Raw genomic sequence first — 22,579 nt, forward strand, 5'->3', positions numbered from 1 at the left:
TAGAATTAGAACTGAAACTTGGATTGGGTTAGCCTGAACATGAGCCAAAAAAGTAGGGTTGGGTTGGGTTGAAGTTCGGGTTAGGGTTGAAAAATATGAATCTGACTAAACTTTGGATTGGGTTAGGATTAGGGTTGAGGCGTTGACCAACCTGAACCCAACTAACTTCATATTTGCGTGTATGAATATCATAAATATGTATGCAAATACTCCTGAATCCAACTAACTTCATATTTGCGTGTATGAATATCATAAATATGTACGCCAATACTCATGTATATGTGCAATCACTATTTATGCATATATGCATATGCAGCTATAGATCCATAAATGTATACATCTATATAGTCATTTATTAAAACATCATTATGTCATTGTCAAATCAGCATTTTTCTCATTAGGTTCATCCATTGTTAATAAATTACTTATCAAATAATTTTTTCGCCTTTGAAAAATAAATAAAAATATTTATTTTGATTTATGTAAGAACCAATCATGAAAAGCTTCATATTAACCTTTCCACGGTGGAGTTTTTATATTGTCAATAAATGATTTATCAAGTAATTTTCTCCGCTTTGAAGAATCAAGTAAAAGTATTTATTTAATAAACGGAAGCTATAACAAACAGAATAGTCAATATGGCCTAAGCATCGAAAATGAACAACGATTGTGATGGACCCGAAACCAGGTATTGATCTCAACGATCTAATCGTAAAAAATTGGTTTTGATACGGAGGGTGCATACCTCGCCGTTGGTTCATATTTTCACGGGATCATTTTCATTTGAACTCCTACGGTCCTACCCTATACATAAGCATCACAAGCCAAGCCATCAGAAGGAAAAGGAAGAAAGATTGGTAATTTGGTGTCGATATACCAACCAGCAGTGATGGCGGCGATCTCTTTCAACTGTTCAGTTCGATCGGACACCGCGTCTTTCTCCTCCTCTCTTTCCCCTCTCTCCCGACAACTTCTTCGCCGGCCCCTACTCTCTCACGGAAGATTCTCCGACATATCTATCTCCTCTCATGCCGTATTTCCGTCTCTCCGTCGCCGCATTTCCTGCCAGAGCTCATCTGCTGCACCTTCTGTTTCATCTGCCGTTAATGGAAAAGGTCGGTTGTATTCTATAGAACTATCTCCGTCTTCTCGGTTTTAAGTTCTCTTTTTTTTTTTTTTTCTACTATTTGTTACTGCACTTGCATTTTAGTATCATTTGTTCAAAATCTGTTCTTTGAGACAAATCAAGTTGAGATGTTGTGTTTTGTTAACTCGATGTTTTGAAGCTATATCCAATAAGGTTGTCTTCTTCGATAGATTAAAAATATGAAGAAAATGCAGTGCTATTGAATTGTCTCTGCATTTCTCTCTGTAAGTTTCAACTTCAACTTCTGCCATTTGAATTGAAAGTGTTCTGATCTTTAACTATTAGGGGTTTATAATCTACCATTTATAAGTATACTTTAAGATATAATATCAGATGGAAACGTAAACGACCAGACATTAGACAATAGACATGATGTTCGAAATTCTACGGTATCTATACATTTTTGGTTCGTAAGTTGGAGTGTGAATCTCCCACTCTTTAGTGGAAGGTCAAATCTGCCTGGGATAAGTGACTTTCTATTAAATATCCAAGTTATTGTGATGTGAAGATATGCCACCTTGTTGGCGTTCTGAGGTACGCGATGTAGCTTGGCTCGTCTTGCTTTATAGATTCATACTTAACCTTTTATTTATCTTAAAAGGCATGAAATGTGCTATTTGAACTTTGATGGTCTAAGATCCCACTGAAAGGTGGTCTTCATGAAATCCCGTTTATAGAGGATGTTTTGTTGAGACTGCAAGTGTATCCGATGCTAGACCTTATTGCTAATTATTTCAAAATTTGAGAATTACTTTGCAACATTTCCACTCTCGGGATCATTTCTAATACCTTTCTTTTAAGTGTAAATGTAGTAAAACAAATGCAGTGGAATATAAAAAACTAACAAAAAAAAAATCCCCAATCTAAGTTCCAAATTTATTAGTACTTAGTAGTTGGTACTTTGGACAATGTAGTTTCGCAATTGAATTAAGTAATAACTAATAAATCTTTGTCTGCTGAAATACGTTGTGTGTTGGTTAGGAGTCAGGTATGGTCTAATTCCATGTTTTTCACTAAAAACGCATCTTGATTCTGTATTTCCTCGTTAGTATAGAATGATAAATATAAAACAAATCTGACCTGTGAAGTTCAAAAAGTACCAGCAATAATTGGCTTCTTTTATTTTTACTGTTGAAAAGTGAAAGTGCTCAATTCCATTTGGAATTAATGAAGTTGAATGATTTTTTTTTTTTCGTTTAATGAGAAAAATGCTATCTTAATGTCAGGAATGAAGAAGGCACAAGCAATATATAGAAGCTAGATATAGTGATGAACAAGATTGCATCTTTTTGATAGACAGAAAGCTAATGCAGCTTAGCTTAGTGTTTTCTTTGTTTTTTCACATGTAGCACTCTCAAATAGAGCATCTTTTCATCCTGATTGCTGGAAAGTATCCTTGACCAAAATCACCTCAGCACCATGGGTTCAATAATTTCTCAATCATTCTATTTTTCTTTTGAGATTTCCACAAAGATGTGATTAATAACCAAGAAGAAAAGCCATTAGATCAAAATCTTGAATATACACATGATAATTTGTTTGGTTCTCCTAGACTGGACCAGAAATATCATGCATGCAAATGGCATTTTATTTGCTATTATTGGATGATTCTAGACATCCATTTATATCATTGTAGCATAACTGTATTTAAGGCTCAGTTTGGAAGGTGTACAAATACAAATATGTATGGTACAAATACATAAAAAATAGAAGGCTTTGCATGTACACTAAAGGCTCTGCATAGTTGTATTTGTACTCCTTCCAAACTGAACCTAAATGTATGCCCCAAGCTTGGATCCCTATGGCTCCGAATGTACACTAAATCTTTTATTATACAATCCCTGATGAGTATATTTTAGTTTCCTCAATTAGAAGTGTCTATATTTGGCTATTGTTTGAGCTCTATTGGTATTAATAAATATTGGTCATTTGAACTGTAAATGCTACTTGTTCCATACTAGGAGCCTTATAAAAACTGCATTAGCAAATGATTGAGTAGATTTGGCTTTGATGCTCTTCTGTTTTCATTTCAGCGAAAGAAAATATGAAGGACTTTCTGCATATTAGTGATTTTGACAAAACCACTATTCTGAAGATCCTTGATCGTGCCGTTGAGGTAAAAGCTCTGCTAAAATCAGGGGAAAGGACATTTCTTCCATTTAAAGGGAAGACAATGGCAATGATCTTCACAAAGCCATCCATGAGGACTCGGGTTTCATTTGAGACTGGGTTCTTTTCGCTAGGTGGGCATGCCATATATTTGGGTCCAGATGACATTCAAATGGGCAAGCGGGAGGAAACACGTGATGTTGCTCGTGTTCTCTCTGGCTATAATGACATCATAATGGCACGTGTTTTTGCTCATCAGGTATGACAGTGAGTCTTGTTGTTTCCATTGCTCCCAAGAGTGTAGCAATCATCATCAGCATCATTTTCTTTTTTTTTTCCCTTTAATCTAATTGACTCAAAAGTCTCAAATAGTGGATTCATTGTGTCATAGACCCTTCCAGTGCCTTTCAGTGTATTACAGTAAGAAATGATTTCTCATGTTCAAATATTTTGAAAAGATTAATCTTTCAGTAATCTGAGGAATAGCCATAGTAAAATCTCTTGTTTTAATTACCACAACATTGTTTAGGATTCTCATCTTTTTTTTTTGGGGTTCAATGTCAATAGTACAAATTATCTTTCAAGTTGCAAACAAGGCCATGAGTATCAGTATATTACATGGACTCGTTAAAATCCAAAGGAGTCTCTTATTTCCCTGTTTGGACATAAGAGAAATCAAGAGTTCAATGCAATTAATTAGAAATCAATTATTCATTTTCAAGTTGCAAATTCATAATATTTGATAAGTTCAATGTATTCATTTTCTTTATCAACAGTTCAATGCAATTAATTAGAAATCATTTAATTGTTTATGTTGCTTGGATTAATTCGTTTTTCTATGTTTAATTTGTTATATTTCCCAGAAATTCTTATGTTATTAATATAAAGCAAGAATATATTGTAAGATATGAAAAGTAAAAATATACTTGTTAAAGTTCATTAGTAAGATGAGTGATTGCACTATTTAGAAAGGACATAAGAGAAAATCAAGAAATACAAGTTTACAATGAGATCGATATTGGCAACATACATGGTTTGCCATGAAATCTAGGGCAAAAACGTCCCTAATTATATGGTTAGTCTTCAAATGTTCATTTTTGTGTCCTGTTCCCCAGTTTTATTTCATTCCTCAAGTCCTCTATTACCTTGGGGAAATAAAACTCTTCCATGAGCCCCATCCCATGGAGAAATTTAATAGCCTTTTATAGAATTACATATTCAAAGGTAATTACCTTTCTGTTCATCCAATGCTTCTTGCAACAGATGGCTGGTATTCTCAAGATAGCACCTGCCAAAACTTCATCCATAACATCTGATGAAATTCCACTTGATATCATCATTATTAGTTGATTATAGTGGCATGTGGAGAACTACATGCAGTATCATCTTTTGATCACATGAAATATCATCTTTCATAATATCTTCCTAGATTTCCCATACAGCACCATATTCCTATGTGATGAAAGCATATGAACATACTGCTTGTGCATCTTTTCTATGACAGAGTAAATGTATTCATATGTTGAGATGTCCCTGCACTTTCTGCCTTTAGGGCATCATTGAGTACTAAAGGATGGGTGCCCTTATTTTACATGTTATCTAGGAAACCGATATGTGGATTTCCTTGTGTATTATTGGTTTATATGCTCTTTATTATATTACTATCACTTAGGCCTCATTCGCTTTTCGGTAAGTTACTTACCCGGGTAAATGCAGTTATCTGGGTAAGTTTTTCCTGGGAAACACTTACCCGGGTAAGTGCATTTACTCATGTTCTTTTATTTCTCATGTAAATAAGGCAATGACCATTTTAGCCATAAAAATCCATTATCAAAAGGGCATTTTTGTCCCATTCAAGTATTGGCAATTTTTCCCCTAGGTGGGAAAGTTATTTACCCACCTAGGAGATGGGTATCACTTACCCGGGTAAGTGATACCCAGGAAAATAAACTTTCCCTGATCCCCACATAAATCTTAAAAAAGAACATGGGATTCTTGGTCAATGGGAACCAAAATCCCATTGACCAACTTTCCCCCCTTTCAAAATCCAAAAAAAGAACGCCCCTTTAGTGCCATCAAATGGATGATTTGAGTAAGTAATGGGCATTTTTTAATAGAATAAAACCACCCCCTTTGTATCAGTTTTTAGGGTAAATTACAGGAACCCCTGTACTTTGGGTAGGGGTGCAACTTTAGTGGGATAGGGTTGGAATTTTGTCAAAATTTCAATGGGCCCAACCCAAAGTCTGAGCCCGAAACAGTGTAAACTGTTAAGTTGGGCCAAGCCGAGTTGCACCCCTAACTTTGGTGCATATAACTCTTAATGTTGTAAATGGCAAGGATTTATATAGTTTACTGTATGAAAACTTCAGCATCACTTAGATGTCTCAGATCCATTAATTTATCTTTGTATACCACTCCAACAATTTGGTTTAATTACGTACATCACTTGGATGGATGAGATTATTGCATTGTTCCAGGAGACCACTTTGATGGCCTTGATTGGGATGATTTGATACATTATTTATATGGGCTAGATTGGTTGAAATCTTGGTACCACTTGGATGGTTAACATTAATTCATTGATCTTAAGAGACCACTTTATTGGCTTAGATCTTTGGGTTGATTGGATACATCATTTGAATGGATTGGATTAGATGAAATCTGGATAATCATTTGGATGGTTGGAATTAGTTGATTGATCTTGTTATGCCATTTTCATGACTCAACTTTTAGGTGTTGTTTGGTATATTACTTTATTTGTCTTAGATTTTTTAGAAAATTTGTTGCTTTTCCTGAATGGCTTAGTTAATATTTTGGTACATTGTTTGAATGGCTAAGATGAATTCCGTGCTCTTCAGAGTCTATTTTCATAGCGTAGATTTTTGTGCTGAACTGCTGAATTGTTACATTTTTTATGCCTAAATTAATTGAATCTTAGTACACCGTTTGGTTGGTTGAGATTAATGTATTGATTTCAAGAAATCACTTTGATGGCCCAGATCTTTGGATTAATTTGGTACATCATTTATTATACAACTCTAATGGCCTAGATTACTTGAAACCATTGCACACTGCTTGGATTTTCAAGATTAGTTGACTGATCTTAGATGTTAAGTTAAAAATATGACCAGAAATTTCTCTATTAGATTTAAAAATATGACAGTGCACATGGGTATATACTAATACCATAACTTCTCTAACAGAATGATATCAGAAAGGGCTGATATGGAAGTACAAGGGGCTGAGTCCCGAAAAATGGTATAGTGGGGATAAGTGTCACACCCCCAAAGTATAGCATGGGTTCTTGTAATTTGTACTCATTTTTATTGTTATTTAGAATGTGTCTTTTATCATGTTGCTAGGGGTTTATCAAAAAAGGAATATGCTGAAATTAGTTCCCTTTCAATTACTAGATTGACTGTGTAAAAAATATTTATTTTGTAACAGGTGCAAAAAATACTTTATTTTGTAACAGAACTTTTAAAAATAATATTCTTGTTTCATTTCAATCCAACTTTATCAGACATTTATTTGCTTTATAATTGAATATGTTGGCAATATGATACCTGATCATTGAATTACTAGATTAGCACCAAACATGAACTCCCCAAAAAAATCATTAAAAATGAAAAAAAGAAAACTCTCATCATTCAAACATGAACTTATACTTCCCTATATCGTGCTCTATTTCCCACAGTTTTCTCCTTAAAAAAGAACTTGCTTATGTTTGCGGTTCAAGTTTCTTATGTTGTTATCTGTGTTCCAGGACATCCTCGACCTGGCTAAATATGCTACTGTGCCTGTCATTAATGGCCTGACAGATTATAATCACCCATGCCAAATTATGGCTGATGCACTCACAATAATTGAACATATTGGTCAGCTGGAGGGAACCAAGGTTGGCCATTTTCTGTTTAGTTAAAACTCAATTTCTGCGAACAACCCGTGTGCTTTCTGGAGTCATTTGTCATCTCCTAACCGTAGATTTGGTTGTCATGATTCTTCCTAACTTGAATTCTCACAATGCAATTTCCAGGTTGTCTATGTTGGAGATGGAAACAACATTGTACATTCATGGCTATTGATGGCATCAGTGATTCCTTTCCACTTTGTCTGTGCCTGCCCAAAAGGCTTTGAACCCGATCAAAAGACTGTTGATAAGGCCCGAAGTGCTGGAATTAGCAAAATTGAGATAACCAATGATCCAAGGGAAGCCGTTAGAGGAGCTGATGTTGTCTACTCAGATGTTTGGGCCAGCATGGGTCAAAAGGAAGAAGCTGCATATCGTCGTCAAGCCTTTCAGGGATTCCAGGTAATTTGACTACAATGATCTCATATTATTTTTGTTACCAGCGTAGGTGTCAAGCATGTCTGCAAGCACATGATTGTGCAAGCACAGTAATGCTTCTTCCCCAGAATATTACTGGAATATGCATTTCACATTATAATTGCTGTCATGTCACGGCACCAGATCTCAACTAGTGGAGCCAAATACGTCTTAAGATTTGACTTTTGATATGCCTTAAATCTCCTTCGAGATTATACCATGTAGCATGTATGTCGCTTTTAATAGTTAGCACTGGTTTGGTTTTGAGAATTTGTACCAGAATTGAATGATCATGTTAGTAAAGCTTTCACAAAAGTAACTCTTTGCGGGATTTCTAAACATTACACATCTGGACCCTGTAAGGTTGTGTAACCTTCCTTAAATCACATGGACCATAGTGTAACAATAAACAATATGCCATAACTACCCACTTTAGGACCCTAAGCTATAGTATCGTAATATTGTGGAAATCTCAAATATTGTGGACATTTCCATGCAGGTAGATGAAGCCCTTATGGAGATAGCAGGTCCAAAAGCTTATTTCATGCATTGTCTACCAGCAGAAAGGGGCGTAGAAGTCACTGACGGGGTAATAGAAGCTCGCAACTCTATCGTCTTCCCACAGGCTGAAAATCGGATGCATGCACAGAACGCTATCATGCTTCATGTGCTTGGTTTGTAACAACTTCCTGACAGCTTAAACACCAGCTTTGGATTGAGTGGACCCGTCCATACTCAGACAACTAAAATGCCAATTTAGGGTTACAGTTTAAAACTTTAAACGAAAATTTTGTAGCAATTAACGATGCATTATCTTCATGTAGACTTTACGTTGATTCACCCTTTAAGGCATTAGCGAACTAAATGGATTTGGGCAAAGATCTCAATTCTCAACTGAAAGAAAGGCTCTACACCCCTTTTTCTTTATCTAATAGCTTGTTTACAACAGTTTTCTGGAGCTAAGCTTTTCGTTCAGAATTACACAAATAGCTGAAAGAATAGCTAAAGATACTTAAATTTTATCCATTGATGCATGAAATTATACAGGATATTCGCAATTGCTAGCAACTTCGATTATCGCTCTTCCGAATTGAATTTGTTCCAAGCGTCCTGCCATAATACCGAATGTCAGATTAAGGATAATTAAAAATAATTAAAATAATTGCTTGACAAACATGCATATACTAAGTTTTTGGAAAAGAAATGGAAAATTTAAGAAAATAAAAAAATCATAGACCATTGCACGTGCACATAAGCCTATGGCCACCTGAAATTATCATATTTGAATTTAGAAGAACAGATAGAACAGGTACCTAAATCATCAAATCTCTTAAGGATTTACATGATACATGAGCATCTTTTTTTGTGACACATGCACAGACCCTCATATAAACAGCAGAACAAATATATAATGATTTTATCTACCAAGTGTTAAGGTACTAGAGTGATCTTTGGAGATGATAATTGTTTCTATTGGGAGACCGATTGGTCCAGGCAACTCGATTATAAACATATGACACCACATTGTCACCACTTAAGGCCCTAAGGTTGTTTTGTAAATGTTTGTTTCTTGAATTCTTTATTGCAACAACTTTCATGACCTGCTCCAAATTAAGTAGATAAAAAACCAAAGACAATTTCATGTGGTTTCTGGTGGAAGCGTAGGACTTGGGCCACTAGTGGTCTGTGAGAGAGGTAATGCGCAACTCTATTCTTCATCATTGATTTATGGTGGATTTCTGCGCCTTTGTCCGTGTGGTCATAGGCTATAAGCTGAATCACATAAATTTGTGTTCTCTGTTCTTTCACTTCTTTGCATCTGTTTTCACTTCATTTTGTGTGCCATATGAAGTTGTTTGCACAACACTGGTCCTTGGCCATCTTTGCCATCCTATTTTCTAAACCATTTAGCTTTTGGATTGAAAACCTCGTTGAAGTGGATCATAATTAATGTTTCTTCCCAGTTCAGTGAGTATGTTAACAATTTTATATTCAGGAGGAGATGAGTATAGGGTCATATGACTCATATCTACAGCATGATAAACGTATAAATATTTACATAAATGCAAAAAACTTGCAGTGCACAACGTCAATTTTATATCTAAGACGTATACAAGACTACATGAATGTATTATACATAGTGAGTGCCAAGTCCCTTGTGCATGCGTGCATGCAAGGTACATACTACATACTGCATACATATGATTCATACATGAGCAACATAGTCAACCATATAATATATCTATTTGTATATCATATATCTTTATGCAAGTATTGATTTTGAAAAGAAATGTATATACATATATGCCATCAAATTGAACTTTAAACAAGATAAACTAGTTTGGTGGTTAAGAACAATTAATTTCAATTTTAGGCATTGCTTCCAATCACAACTTTAAAATTAAAAAGTCGTTAAAATTTCAAGCTTCCCATCGTTCATTCTATCCCAAAATACGGCCTAGCAAACCATCACCCCAAGCCCCCACCCACACCCACACCCAAAAAATAAAAAAAAAAAACTGATGCCTCTTGAGTCTTGACCCTCGAGAGGCATCGGATTTTAAAATTAGTAAAGAGGACGACAGATCATGATGGCTCTTTACTTTTAACCACTCCAATGAAAAATAAGTTTAGAATTCTCCAAAATGAATGAGTTCTAACCTGAAATATCAGTAATGGAGCTCTTGATGGTCACTAAAATTCAAATATCCATGATCACTAATATTCTCCTTAGTGGTTGGGGGCAGCCGGGCAGGCATCCAACCATACATTGAACCAGGAGGTTATTTTCAATGAAATGGCCCCAAAAAATGGGAACGAGAAATAAGGTTATTTTCAAAAAACAAAAAAAAAAAATCATTGAACCAGGAGGTTATTTTCAATGAAATGGCCCCAAAAAATGGGAACGAGAAATAAGGTTATTTTCAAAAAACAAAAAAAAAAAAATCATTGAACCAGGAGGTTCGCATGATTATTGAGTTCGGGCCCTGATTCAACAGTCCTGTCCAGTTTCAAATCTAGTTGAGTTCAACAACCAGATCATAACAAAGGGTCCGGTCCTCGTCTAACCATGCAGTCCATTCCACTCCTTAAAACGCTGAACATACAGTTGAAAGGGAAGGACTAGGAGGAACAAATTCCAGTAAAGAGAACATGTGAAAGAACTTTCAGAAAGACCCAAATATCAAACAAGGTCAGAGAAAAGGCAAGACAATATTTCTTTTCCCCTTCTTCACGGGGCTACACAACGGGGGATATCCCATGTTTTATGTCATCTTGTTTCATTTCTTATTTTATACTTCTCGTCTTTTTAATTTTTCTTTTCTATTTTATAATTTTGGGCTGTTAACTCAGATGATCAAACCACTCGAGAAAATATTTCAAGCTTGAGTTTTGCTGATCAAAAAAAAAAAAACCTTTCAAGCCTGAGTAGTTTAATATCCATTTATCCAATACAATTACCAAATCATCATATCATATGAAATAAAAAGATAGCTATGTCAGGGGCACATATTAGGCAGGTCTGGTTAGTCTCTAGGTTAATCCAAACCCAATGCCACTAACCCTCAACAGAGTGGACCGTGGAACCATTTCTACGGCTGACCCATAACATTTGAATTAAAGCTATGATAAAAGGGTAAATTACAAAAGACCCCCCTGTAATATGAGGTCAGTGGCAATTTCCCCCCTGAACTTTTACTTTGCAACAAATACCCCCCTCCATTATAGTTCTGTCAATTAACTTCAAAAAAGATTCTCATTTAGCTGTTTAAAATTTTAAATCCCCAAACTACCATTTTCTTATTTATTTGAATGATTTATGATTCAATTAGTTTTCTAAATATAATATTTAAGTCCTCTCATTTGCTCTAATAAATCCTTGTAGATTTCTGGCTGGATTCAATATTCAGGTGAAATGGTAGAGGTTTCTTTCTGATAAATATAAATTTAAGGTTTCACTTGGTTTTTCTTGGTTTATTGGAGAGAGAGAGGATAATTTTTTTTTGAAGCCCAAGCTAATTTTATATTTTAAGGTGAATTTAAAGAAACTTCTTTTTCTATTTCAGTGAAGTGATTCTTGTTATTTTAGCTGGTTTCTTTTGGAGATAATGGAGGTATTCTTGGGTCAATTAGGTTTAAGAGAAAAGGGTGAGGAAAAGAAAATAAGAAAAGTTCATGTGGTTATTTTGGTAATTTAATGCATTCCATCATCTGACTTAATGGCTAGGGGTATTTGTTTCAAGGTGAAAGTTCAGGGGATCTTTGTTGCAAATGCAACCTCATGGGGTAATTGTCACTGAGCCCATGGTACAGGAGGGTCTTTGTAATTTACCCAAAAAGACTTGCAGATATTTTTGCAACATAAGAAAAAAAAAATCATCTTTTTCTGGATAAATCTAGAAAGGGTTCGACTATGATACTAGAAAGACATAATACCAGGGGGAAAAAACTCGTAACCAATCAACCAGTATCATAAAAGTGGTAACCAATCGGGTGGTTATTTATGAAATTCACAGGGTTTGATGGTCAAAACCCTTCTGGTATCATGTTTTCTGGCAACATAGTTTCTTCCTAAAATCATACAAATTAATCATAATCATGCATTGTGAGTATTAAAGAATTGGGAAAATTCTTTTATAATCCCAAATTTGCTCTAAGAACCTTCAAAAAATCACTCCTGCATATAACAGAAGCTAGCTCGGCAATGATGTCTAAAACTCTAGTAGATTTTCAGATGATTGAACTTGATCTTCCTCAATCTTCATTTGAGAGCAAGGCAGACAGCTTTTTGGAGCGAATCCTTTAAAGATATAGGTATAAAGCTCGAATTAGTTAATTAAAGCTTCCATATATGATAGATTGAAGGTTCTAACACTTACAACAACAGGATTCAGACACAACATATTGCATGACTCATGGTGTTGGAACCTGCAGGCTATTTGATATTTTATCTTTTTTATCTGATGTTTCCATTTTGATGCTTGTGCATCCTATAAACAGGTGAATATGAAACCGGATCAGAAGCAGCCAGCTTCTCATTTCACTTCTTTGAATTCCAATTATTGAATTTGAATCACGAAACCCAGTAAGTATATTGCCATCTTCCTTATCACAAGGATATCTAAAATTTAGGATATACATTAAGATAGTAAAAAATCAATACCATAAATATAAATATTATATACTACAAAATATGAATGAACAATCAAAATTTAATAATGGCTTTCTTTAAATTAAAACAAAAAAAACCAATATAAAACCTTGAGATAAACCCGGGAAAAATTCTATTTATCCATACTTCCCACAGAAGTTCATCTTCTGGAATATGTTCAGGTCAGGTAATCATTATCCCACAGATGCAAACATATAGCCAGAGAAGAAGCAGCAAATAATGCAAGTATGATATAATGCCTTTAATATGTTCTTTGCAACTAGGTTGATACAAGAACTGAATAGTTTGAGATTGGACTTATTTCTTGGTTTGTTTCAAAATGTGTGGACAATGGTGCAAGTGATCTTTGATTATATGTTTTCATGTCTAGATGGAATAGTAATCAGCTTGTTTGTGAAAATAAGCTGAGCTTTCAACATGTTCTGGAAACTTAAAGGATAACCAAGGGTATTTTTGTCCTTTAATATGTTCTGTGGATCTTAATGGTAGAATGTTCTGACAGGGCATATTAAGTAATTTCAGAAACCACATTGTATACTTAAGTATTTTTGAGATACCTCAGGGTATATTTAAGTAATTTCCCCTAAAAAGTTTTACTCCTTGATAATCTTGACAGCAATTAGGATTAGTGAAGAAAGACACACCTTTAGAAGATCAAAGACCTTCTCACATATGTACTTCTGTTGAATGCTCGCACCCCGTTGCTGAAGTTTGTCAGGATGAACACAAAGAGTGGCTTTCCTGTAGGCTTTCTTTACAGCAGCAGCTGTTATAACTTCTGTTAATGGAATTGGCTGCCAACCACTATCAGGTCCAAGGATCTGCTTAACAACAAAAACCCAATTAACTACCAAAAAAACAAAAGCAATGTATAGTTTACCATCTTTTCAATCAAAACCACATTGAACAGTAAGGTGAATTACAGCAGCAAAAGGTTGTAATAATAAAGAAGAAACTTTTTTAGCAATAGCAAGTAGCTTTTATTAGATTAAATAAGAAGCTTTCTTCACTATTTAGAAAGTTAACAAGTTGTTAATAGTGGCATAATATACTAACCACCAATGACAAATTGCAAATGTAATATTCATATCTCAGTAAACTTTTGAGAAATGCAGTGCTATCTAATTTCTTAATACAAAGGGGTCATTTTAACTTTAGTTTTTGACATCATGCTCATGTGAACTATACATAATTGTTAAAGCTAAAATAAAATGTTACATCACGTATAACTTGAGCATGATCATGAATGTAGCATAAAACTGTACTAATGGAACTTTAATTAAAAAAAAAGCTACTTCTTTTACTGGATGCAGCCCAATGATTGCACCATCAAGTCCCCAAGAAAACAGGGAGTGTGCTATGAGCAATCAATGGGGGAAATGCATTTTTCAGTTTGTTGAAAACATTAAGTCAGTAGGATCTGTAAGCCATAATACATTAAAAGCCCCGTTAAATCAATATGGTGCATGCACACACTCAAAAGTTCAATGGATTGGTCCTGATTAGATGATGTACCTTATCTCCAACTACAAACTTGTATGTGTACATAAGCTAATTGAAATTTATAGCATAATACATATCAAGGTTTTTAAAACCGAACCAGTCAGGGGTCTGGTTCCTGGGAACAGATGGCCTGTTCTGACAAAAAATACAAAACGGCCAAAACCATTGGATGGTTCAAACGGTTCGACCGCCCAGGTCAGTGGTTTGCTGACCAAATCAACGGTTTTTGGTGAAATAACGGTTCTGGAGTAAAATGGAACCGGTCACCTGACCGGTTCCCTTTCCGGTCCGACCCTCCGGTCCGGTCGGGTTTTGAAAACCATGATACATATCATTAGATGCTTGTTGAAGACAGGAGGCATACATATTGTAGTGTTGAAAGCAGTGCACGCAAGTTCCCCTCTTTCCCACTGGACCACCTTTTGACATCAGCATCAAGGGATTCTGCTAGCCTCTGTAATCAGAATAAGATCCAGGCCAGTCAGACAACAATGCAAGCCTATTCAGTCACCATTCCTCCAACAATTTGGAATCTATAATGATGCAACCAAGCAAACCTCTAAATTGTATAAGCAAATAATTTACATGTCTCTCTGCTTGCTCTCTATGAGCAAGAAGGTCACGCATATTTTTCTCTGCTAGGGCTTTTGCCTGAAATAGAAAAAACAGAATGATTTATCTTCTTTAAGTTAAGGTGTGGAAAAAATTAAAAAAAAAAAACACCCAAATTTAACAAGCATGGAACATACCACACGTTCAACTGTTCGTTGATGCCTTTGTAACCTAGCTTTACATCTCTGGGCTGATTCAACTTCTGCTCCTTGTAATTTCTCAGCAGCATAGGAAGCTAATTTATACAAAAGAAGCACTGTTTAGAGTAAGAAGTGCAACTAAATTTCTAAATGAAGAGTGTCAGGGCATGATACAGATACAATGCTCTGTAGAAACAATCAGTGTTACTCCAAAATCATATACCAGAATAATTTGAAGAATTTGGATATCGTGAACCACCATAGGAACCTGAGCTTTGAAACTGTGGGTTCTGTAGGTCCTGCATTTGGACATTTAGTTAGAACAGCAAAGAATATGCACCTCAAATAAGAAGTATAAAGGGTTTTGTGTAACTAAAACCAATTACACTTACGGAAGTGCTTTGCTTCAAACCACCATCCCTAGGAGTAGTGGAAGACTTTTCAGCAGAAGATCTTTCTACACGTTCTCTTGCCTCTAAAGCAGCTTTTTCCACAGCACGCTCCCGAGCCTCTGCAGTTGCTCTCTCCACTGCAGCACGTTCTGCCCTAAGTTTGGCTTCTATAGAAGCCTTCTCAGCTAGTGACTTCTCCCGAGCTTCTGCAGAAGCCTTCTCTAATCTTTCTCGAGCCTCAGCCATTGCTCTTTGTCGAGCTTCAGCTGTCGCTCTCTCCACAGCAGCTCTTTCTGCCCTTTCACGAGCATCAGCAAATGCCCTTTCACGAGCTTCACGGGTTGCTCGTTCAACTGCCATCCTGTCTTTTTCTCTTTCCCTTTCCCTCTCCCTCTCTTCTTCTATTTTTCTTAGTCGCTCCTTTTCCTGATCTTTTTCTCTTTGCATTTCTTCTTTTTCCTTCACCTCTGTCACAATAGTGTCACTATAGTTCTTCTTTCTTCCTGCATTGTAGCTTGTATTGAACTCCTGAGATACTTTTGGCATGTTTCCTTTCTCTTCCAAAGCATTTCTTCCTTTCTCTTCCCACTCATGGATTATCTGAGGGACTCTTACTTTTCCCTCAAGGTTTTCCTGAACACACCCCACCTGATAAGTTTTGTTATTTTTGAAACTCTGATCTTGACAACCATCTATATCAGATTCTCCTAATTTCTTCTGATTGTCATCTAACGGAAGTGTCTCTGTCACATTTTTCATTTTGTTTTCATTTGCATCATATTCATGGGCAATTGAGTGAGCTCCTTTGAACCTCATATTTCCATCTTGTTCATTCATCACATTAGCTGCTCTCCATTCCTTCTCCTCTGCAAGTCCATCAACATTTTTGCCAAAGTTTTCCATAACTTCTTCCTGAACTGCTTTCAATTTCCCAGTAATTTCATGTTTGCAGGTCTCTTGAATTGATTCTAAATTCTCATGATCATTCTGTATGCATGTCTCATTAGTTGCCTTCAAATTTATCTCCTCTTTGTGCTCATGAGTTTCTTGACCTGCTTTTAGTTTCTTCCCATTTTCTACTTGCTCAGGAGGTACTTTTTGATTGTTTAAATTTTCTTCCTGCTCACAACCCTCTCTTGGTCTCTTCTCATTTTCTTCCCACTCATGGCATTCTATTAAATTCTTCTCAGTTTCTTCCATGTCACAAGCCTCTCTCTGTCTCTTTTCATTTTCTTCTCTTTTAAAACCTTTCTTTAGTCTATTTTCAATTTCTTCCTGTTCACCAACCTCCTTCAATCTCTTTTCACTTTCTTCTTTGTCTTGCGCCTCTTTTAATTTCCTCTCATGTTCTTTTTTCTCATAAGCCTCTTTTGATCTCTTGTCCTTTTCTTCCCTTTCATGGGCTTCTTTCAATCCCCTCTCCTTTTCTTCCCTCTCACAAGCCTCTTTCATTCTCCTTTCGTTTTCTTCTCTCACATGAGCCTCTCTCAATTTCTTTTCATTTTCTTCTCTCTCAAGAGTCTCTCTCAATCTCTTTTCATTTTCTTCCCTTTCATGAGCCTCGCGTAATCTCCTTTCATTCTCTTCCCTTTCATGAGCATCTTTCAATCTTCTCTCCTTTTCTTCCCTTTCACGAGCCTCTCTCAATCTCTTTTCATTTTCTTCGCTTTCATAAGCCTCTTTCAACCTTCTCTCCTTTTCTTTCCTTTCATAAGCCTCTTTCAATATCCTCTCATTTTCTTCCCTCTCCTGGGCTTCTTTCAGTCTCCTCTCATTTTGTTCCTTCCCACAAGCTTCTTTCAATCTCTTTTCATTTTCTTCTATCTCATGGGCCTCTTTCAATCTCCTCTCATTTTCTTCCCTCTCCAAAGCCTCTTTTAATTTCCTCTCATGTTCTTCCCTTTCACAAGCCTCTTTCAATCTCTTTTCCTTCTCTTCCCTCTCAAAAGCCTCTTTAAGTTCCTTCTCATTTTCTTCTCGCTCATGAGTTTCTTTCAATCTCCTCGCATTTTCTTTCCTTTCAAAAGTCTCTTTAAGTCTCTTTTCATTTTTTACCTGTTCACAAGCCTCTTTCAATCTCCTCTTATCTTCTTCTATTACACAAACCTCTTTTGGCCTCTTCTCATTTTCTTCCTTCTCATTAGCTTCTTTTAGTTTCCTCTCATGTTCTTCCCGCTCAAGAGTTTGCTTTAGTTTCTTATTGCTTTCTTCCTGCTCATGACCATGAACCTTATATGCCTCTTTTAGATGCTTCTCATATCCATTCCATCTGCATGGTTCCTTGGTTGTTTTCAACTTCCTATCACCTTGTTCCCGTTCCTGAGCTTCCATAGCTGTTTCAGGGGCTACTCTTAACTTATTATCTGTTTTTATTAGTTCATAAAATTGTCTCTCTGCTTTCCATTCTCCTGCTCCATCTTCCTGACTTCTAGACTGTTGAACTGACTTTGATCCCTTCATGTGATTTTGCTCTAAAGATTCTTTAGCTAAGTCTAAACATTTTCCACACTTTTCTAAATCAGGAGCTACCTGGTTGGCACCCATGGCCTTTTGCCCTTCCTCCCTAGAAATATCTTTAGTTCCAGTACCCTCTCTTTCACAAGTCTCATGAGTTCTTTCTTCCTTGAATATGTGGACTTCATGAGCAGCTTTACCCTCTCTTTTTTCCTTATTCTTTAAGTCATCTTTCAATCCCAGCTTCATCCGTCCTTGAAGACCATCCCTCTTTCTTTCCATTGATTCTTTTGCACTTTTTAGTCTTGCCTGAGCTTTCTCCATTGCTTCTTTCATAGCAGCCGCAGAGGCTGCAGCTGCTGAACTAGCATCTACCTCCACATCAAAGAAAGGAGGTGAAATGTTACCTGCAGCCCCTTCATGACCACAATTTTTAGAAGAATTAGCATTGGATGGCATCAACCCGATAGCATCTCCCTGTTTGATAGCCAATTTAGGTGGTTGCCTTACAGGTGGTGGCACTGGAGAGGGTTGTGTCTTAAGGCTGATTTCAGAGACGGTTAAAAACACCTCTTTAGGGTTAGATTCATTCCTTCCAGACCCTTGTCGAGTTCTGAAATCATTCAAATTGGTCTTTGAGGCAGTACAATGTGTAGTGGAATGTGATGTAGTTATCCTGATATTTTGTCCTTCCATTATCCCCACACTAGGATCCACATCAAAACTGATATCATCAGTTACCTGTGTTGGTAGTTTCTCACCTTCAGCCCCTCGCAAATGAGCACTTTCATCAACTACAGATGTAAATGCCGGAACTGCCTGGTGTTGGTTTACATGTGTTGTCCCATTTGTCCCATCTTCATTTCTTTGATTAGCTTTATTATGTGAAATATTGCACTGCTTCACACCATTAACTGAGTGGTCAGAGGCTGCATTTGACAAAAGTTGGTCCTTTTCTGAACAAGCGATATCTCCATTTGACCCTTCTGAAAGCGAACCTGTTTCAGCTGGTGTCCTATGCAAGCAACAGGCAGGAAAGGAAGGAGAAAATGAAATATAAGATGAAATATTCAATCCAGAATAAAAGACACAAAACCCAGAAAAGACGGGGGGGGGGGGGGCGGCAAAGAAAAGTTTCCCTTGATATCATTATTTATTAATTTTTAGAAAGATGTAGCAAAAATAAAAATATTAAAGTAATACAGAACAAAGGCCTTTGAGGGTGAGTGCTACTTTATTAAATGATAAAAAATACACTATTTAATTATTTTCTGGGAATAATATAGCAGAGGCAGGTGAATTAACTCAGAATTATAAAATTGAAAAATCCCTGGCTTGAGAAATATCACATCTTGTTAACAGAGATGATTCCAGAAAAGCTATTGCTTGAAAAGCATCATCTACAAGACCTCCTAACATTTAAACCATGTCCACCTTTCCCAATTCCCAAGATTTCAGGTAGCTGGGGACAGCACTAGCTAATGGTCTTTTTAACATCTGCTGAAACCATTAATAGTTGGGTACATGAAGAGAACACCAAGGTACCTGAGTAGTGAATATATAACTGCTTGACAACAATGATAATGGCATCAAAAGAAGGTGCTTTCTGTGGGTTAGCTTTTCCAAGCATTTTAAGGGCATCTTGATTTCTGATCTTCACAGAAATGTTGTAAAATTCCTTTTTCTCCTCCCCAAACCTTTAATCATACCCCAAGTATTTAGCAAGAGAGGGGAAAGGGGTGATGCACTTAATTTTGATGGGAGTGCTTCTGGAAATACGGGGATGCTGGAATTGGAGGAGTAATCAGAGGAAGGGACGGAAATGTTTGCTGGGTTTTCAGTGGACTAGTGGGATTACCAACTCACCAAAGGCTGAAATTTTGGCTGCACTCACAGGTATTTACATTGCTAGAAGTTTGAGTATCTCGCATTTAACCATTAGAGGAGATTCAACAAATAACATCAAGTGGCTAGGTGATAAGGAGGTTGGCCCTTGGAAGGCTAGCACATTACCTCACTGAAGCTAGAGAGTCTGAGTTCTGTGTTTCTTAATCTGCAATGGATCCCTAGGAATCAAAACACAACTGCAGATGGGCTAGCTAAATCTGGTGCTCACTTGAGTTGTTTATATAGTGATAGATCTTTGCCTCTGTAGCCTTTTGCTATTTGGTTTGCTTTTTCTGTGTACCTCTCCTCATGTATTTCCTCCTTTCAATAATAAAATTCTATTATCTTTCCTCAAAAAAAGAAGGTGAAATTCTAGCACACAGTTCCAACTGTTCTCACAAAGCACTACAGACACCTGGGGGCATGAGAAGGAATGCTGCAAAACAGTGGTTTTCATAGGCCCTACCATGTCTGTAGCAGGGTTAAAGAAACCAAATCAGCTCCTTGATAGCATGGTTCTAAACAATAATAAACAAAAACTACATATTTAAGTGGTGAGGGTTTATAAATCCCAAGGATTGCATATGGAAGTTAACATTAACAAGTAGAATGATTCACTGGATATTAGGCTCATGGTGCTTTTATTACAAAATTAAAAATACAATTCTTCAAGACATTGTGCTTTTGAACTTTCAGTGAACATAAGTGGTGTTATACTTCCAATTTGTACAAGCATTTTGATACTTCTTGTTTGACAATTCTAAGTACCATTTTATTATATTTGTTAATTCGGGACTGCATCTGGATTTTTGAGGCTGTGGGGTTAAGCGGGAGTTTTTAGATGTAAACAATAATCCAGCTCTGGCTGGATATCATCTCGTCTAACACTGTATGTGTGATATCACAAATCTGATGATGGTTCATTTCAGAACCATGAATGAAAATTCAGCCCACAATACTACAAGGATGCACCAATCCATGACAAGAGCTTGATAAGCCAATAACTTGCATTAATATGAACAGAAATGACAATTTTACTATTTAGTATCTCAAATGTGCATTTTATACATTTTTATCAGTAATGCGCACTGTATACTTTACCTCTTAGATTTTTCTTATGCACGAATCACGAATTTAAAAGGGAAATCATCACCCACAATGTTAAAATAACAAATATAGATAAATTGTAACAGTTTCAGACTTTCAGCATTTCCCTCTTTCGGGTTGATTATGCTGGAGCAGAGCAGTTTCAATGAGTCAGATTAGATCCAAAAGGGGGAAAACAGCAAAAAAGAAAAAGAAAAAGAAAAATGTCTTCCTACTTGATCACCGTTGACGTCGTGTTGCATTACACGGGCACTTACTAATAAACATTCAAAAAGCAAAATTTCCTCAATAGTTTTCCTTCACTAATTTGGTCTCATACACTATCCTATCATCAAACCTTTCGTGATGACTGGGTTAGCTATGGTCCCACCAACGCCCATGTCAATTGATTAACTCGTTTAAAAGCCAAACATATGACTCACTCAAACTGAGAATACCAGGTACTCATATTGTTCTTCACGAAAGTCGGTTGAAGTTGAAATTCCAACCGCTGAGAATAACTCGAGCAACAAATGAAATAACAGCAAAAAGGTCTAACACCATCCCCTAGCATTGGAAAACATTCTTCTTCAAAGCAGAAAAAAAGGAAAATGAAGCAAAGTCAGACAGCTTCTAACGGAGAAAACAACGTACCAGGCCTCGTCAGAAGCCGCTTCTTTTGGCTCCGCAAACAGTTCCTCGTAAGAATCAGCAAAATCTACAACATCGAAACCGCCAAAAATCTCCGCATAATCAAACTTTGAGACTGGAACATCAAAGGAGACATCGGCCCCGTTGACAACCGGGAGATCTAGAATTGGAATCGAAGAACCACGAGAAGTGCGAAAGTTGCGGAAAACCTCATTGTAGTCTTCTATCCGAGACGAGAAGGTTGGAACTCCAAACTTGGGAGGACCACCGAAGACGTCATTGTAGACAGTTGTAGAAGTGAAGCCATTTCCATTAGAGACTTTCTTCGCGAGAGTTGCAGAGGCTTGACTTCCGTGCAGGGAATGAGAATGTGAGGAATCCTCCATGGAATGGAGCCTCTAGGCTTTTCGCTTTTCTTTTCTCTTCTGCTCCCTTGCTCGAGAGAGAAAAGCGAAAGAAAAAATAGAGTTTCAGGTGTGCAGAGTGAGGAGTGAGGAGCGGAAAAGGAGAAAAGAGAAGGACGAAAGAGGAGTTTGTCTTTTTTGTCTATTTTCACTCATAAAAAATGCAAAGCAAAGATGAATGTGCTTGTCTTGCTGTACAACAGTCAACAGTGTATTGGGTGTAGTGTTCCAGCTTTTATGATAATCGACAATCTTTTGCCGACGATACATCAAGCAGATCGGCTGTTTAGTTGATGAGAAGGATGGAAATGGATGACCAGTGAAGCCGGTGACATGATTATTATGGCCTTCGCCTTATGGGTTGGGAAGATAACCTATTTCCCGCTTGGCGCTTGCTTCGCACCAAACGGTCCAAACGTCCCAATGGGCAATGGCCCCCCAATACAATCTTTTTCTTTTTTTTTTTTAATTGACCAACAACTAAAACTCCTTTGTCAAGTGCTAACAACAGAAACGTTCTTTGACTATATGTTAAACTTTCCTTTCTTTTTTTTTTTTTTGGTTGGGCAAACAATTTAAAGGCTTTTATTTTGTTTTTCCTTCTTTTTTTTTTTTTCTAAAGAGAATGCTAAGGCTTAAGTTTCGATCAATCTTAATTTATTTTACTAAGATACATCTAAACCATGGATAT

At 36.6% G+C, this 22,579-nt stretch overlaps 2 protein-coding genes across 3 annotated transcripts; one reads left to right on the top strand and one right to left on the bottom strand.

The window, feature by feature from the left end:
* Positions 1-645: 645 nt before the first annotated feature.
* On the top strand, positions 646-8,490 carry OTC (ornithine carbamoyltransferase). The gene is made up of 5 exons (XM_010256478.3): positions 646-1,115; positions 3,181-3,515; positions 7,026-7,157; positions 7,296-7,571; positions 8,086-8,490. The coding sequence occupies exons 1-5, from the start codon at positions 890-892 to the stop codon at positions 8,266-8,268; spliced, it is 1,152 nt and encodes a 383-aa protein (XP_010254780.1). The 5' UTR covers positions 646-889; the 3' UTR covers positions 8,269-8,490.
* On the bottom strand, positions 8,482-22,006 carry LOC104595652 (uncharacterized). 2 transcript variants are annotated; one of them, XR_734922.3, is made up of 8 exons: positions 21,488-22,006; positions 15,407-18,875; positions 15,238-15,313; positions 15,012-15,109; positions 14,820-14,913; positions 14,627-14,716; positions 13,404-13,580; positions 8,482-8,696 (listed from the first exon to the last, which is right to left on the bottom strand). XR_734922.3 is itself a non-coding variant. In XM_010256479.3 (8 exons), the coding sequence occupies exons 1-8, from the start codon at positions 21,868-21,870 to the stop codon at positions 8,661-8,663; spliced, it is 4,395 nt and encodes a 1,464-aa protein (XP_010254781.1). In that variant the 5' UTR covers positions 21,871-22,006; the 3' UTR covers positions 8,482-8,660. The 2 variants fall into 2 exon arrangements, 1 of the variants encoding a protein (XP_010254781.1); XM_010256479.3 differs by having other exon boundaries at positions 14,848-14,913.
* Positions 22,007-22,579: the final 573 nt, after the last annotated feature.

Source organism: Nelumbo nucifera, chromosome 5 (assembly GCF_055504915.1).
Source record: "Nelumbo nucifera cultivar China Antique chromosome 5, China Antique-T2T, whole genome shotgun sequence".
NCBI classification, from domain to species: Eukaryota; Viridiplantae; Streptophyta; class Magnoliopsida; order Proteales; family Nelumbonaceae; genus Nelumbo; species Nelumbo nucifera.

Coding starts and splice junctions, on each gene's coding strand:
- OTC (XM_010256478.3), top strand. CDS start 890: ATGGCGGCGATCTCTTTCAACTGTTCAGTTCGATCGGACACCGCGTCT. Junction 7,158..7,295: donor GTCAGCTGGAGGGAACCAAG/GTTGGCCATTTT, acceptor TGCAATTTCCAG/GTTGTCTATGTTGGAGATGG. Junction 7,572..8,085: donor AAGCCTTTCAGGGATTCCAG/GTAATTTGACTA, acceptor ATTTCCATGCAG/GTAGATGAAGCCCTTATGGA.
- LOC104595652 (XM_010256479.3), bottom strand. CDS start 21,870: ATGGAGGATTCCTCACATTCTCATTCCCTGCACGGAAGTCAAGCCTCT. Junction 18,876..21,487: donor GCGGCTTCTGACGAGGCCTG/GTACGTTGTTTT, acceptor TTGCTTGCATAG/GACACCAGCTGAAACAGGTT. Junction 15,314..15,406: donor GTTTGAAGCAAAGCACTTCC/GTAAGTGTAATT, acceptor GTCCAAATGCAG/GACCTACAGAACCCACAGTT.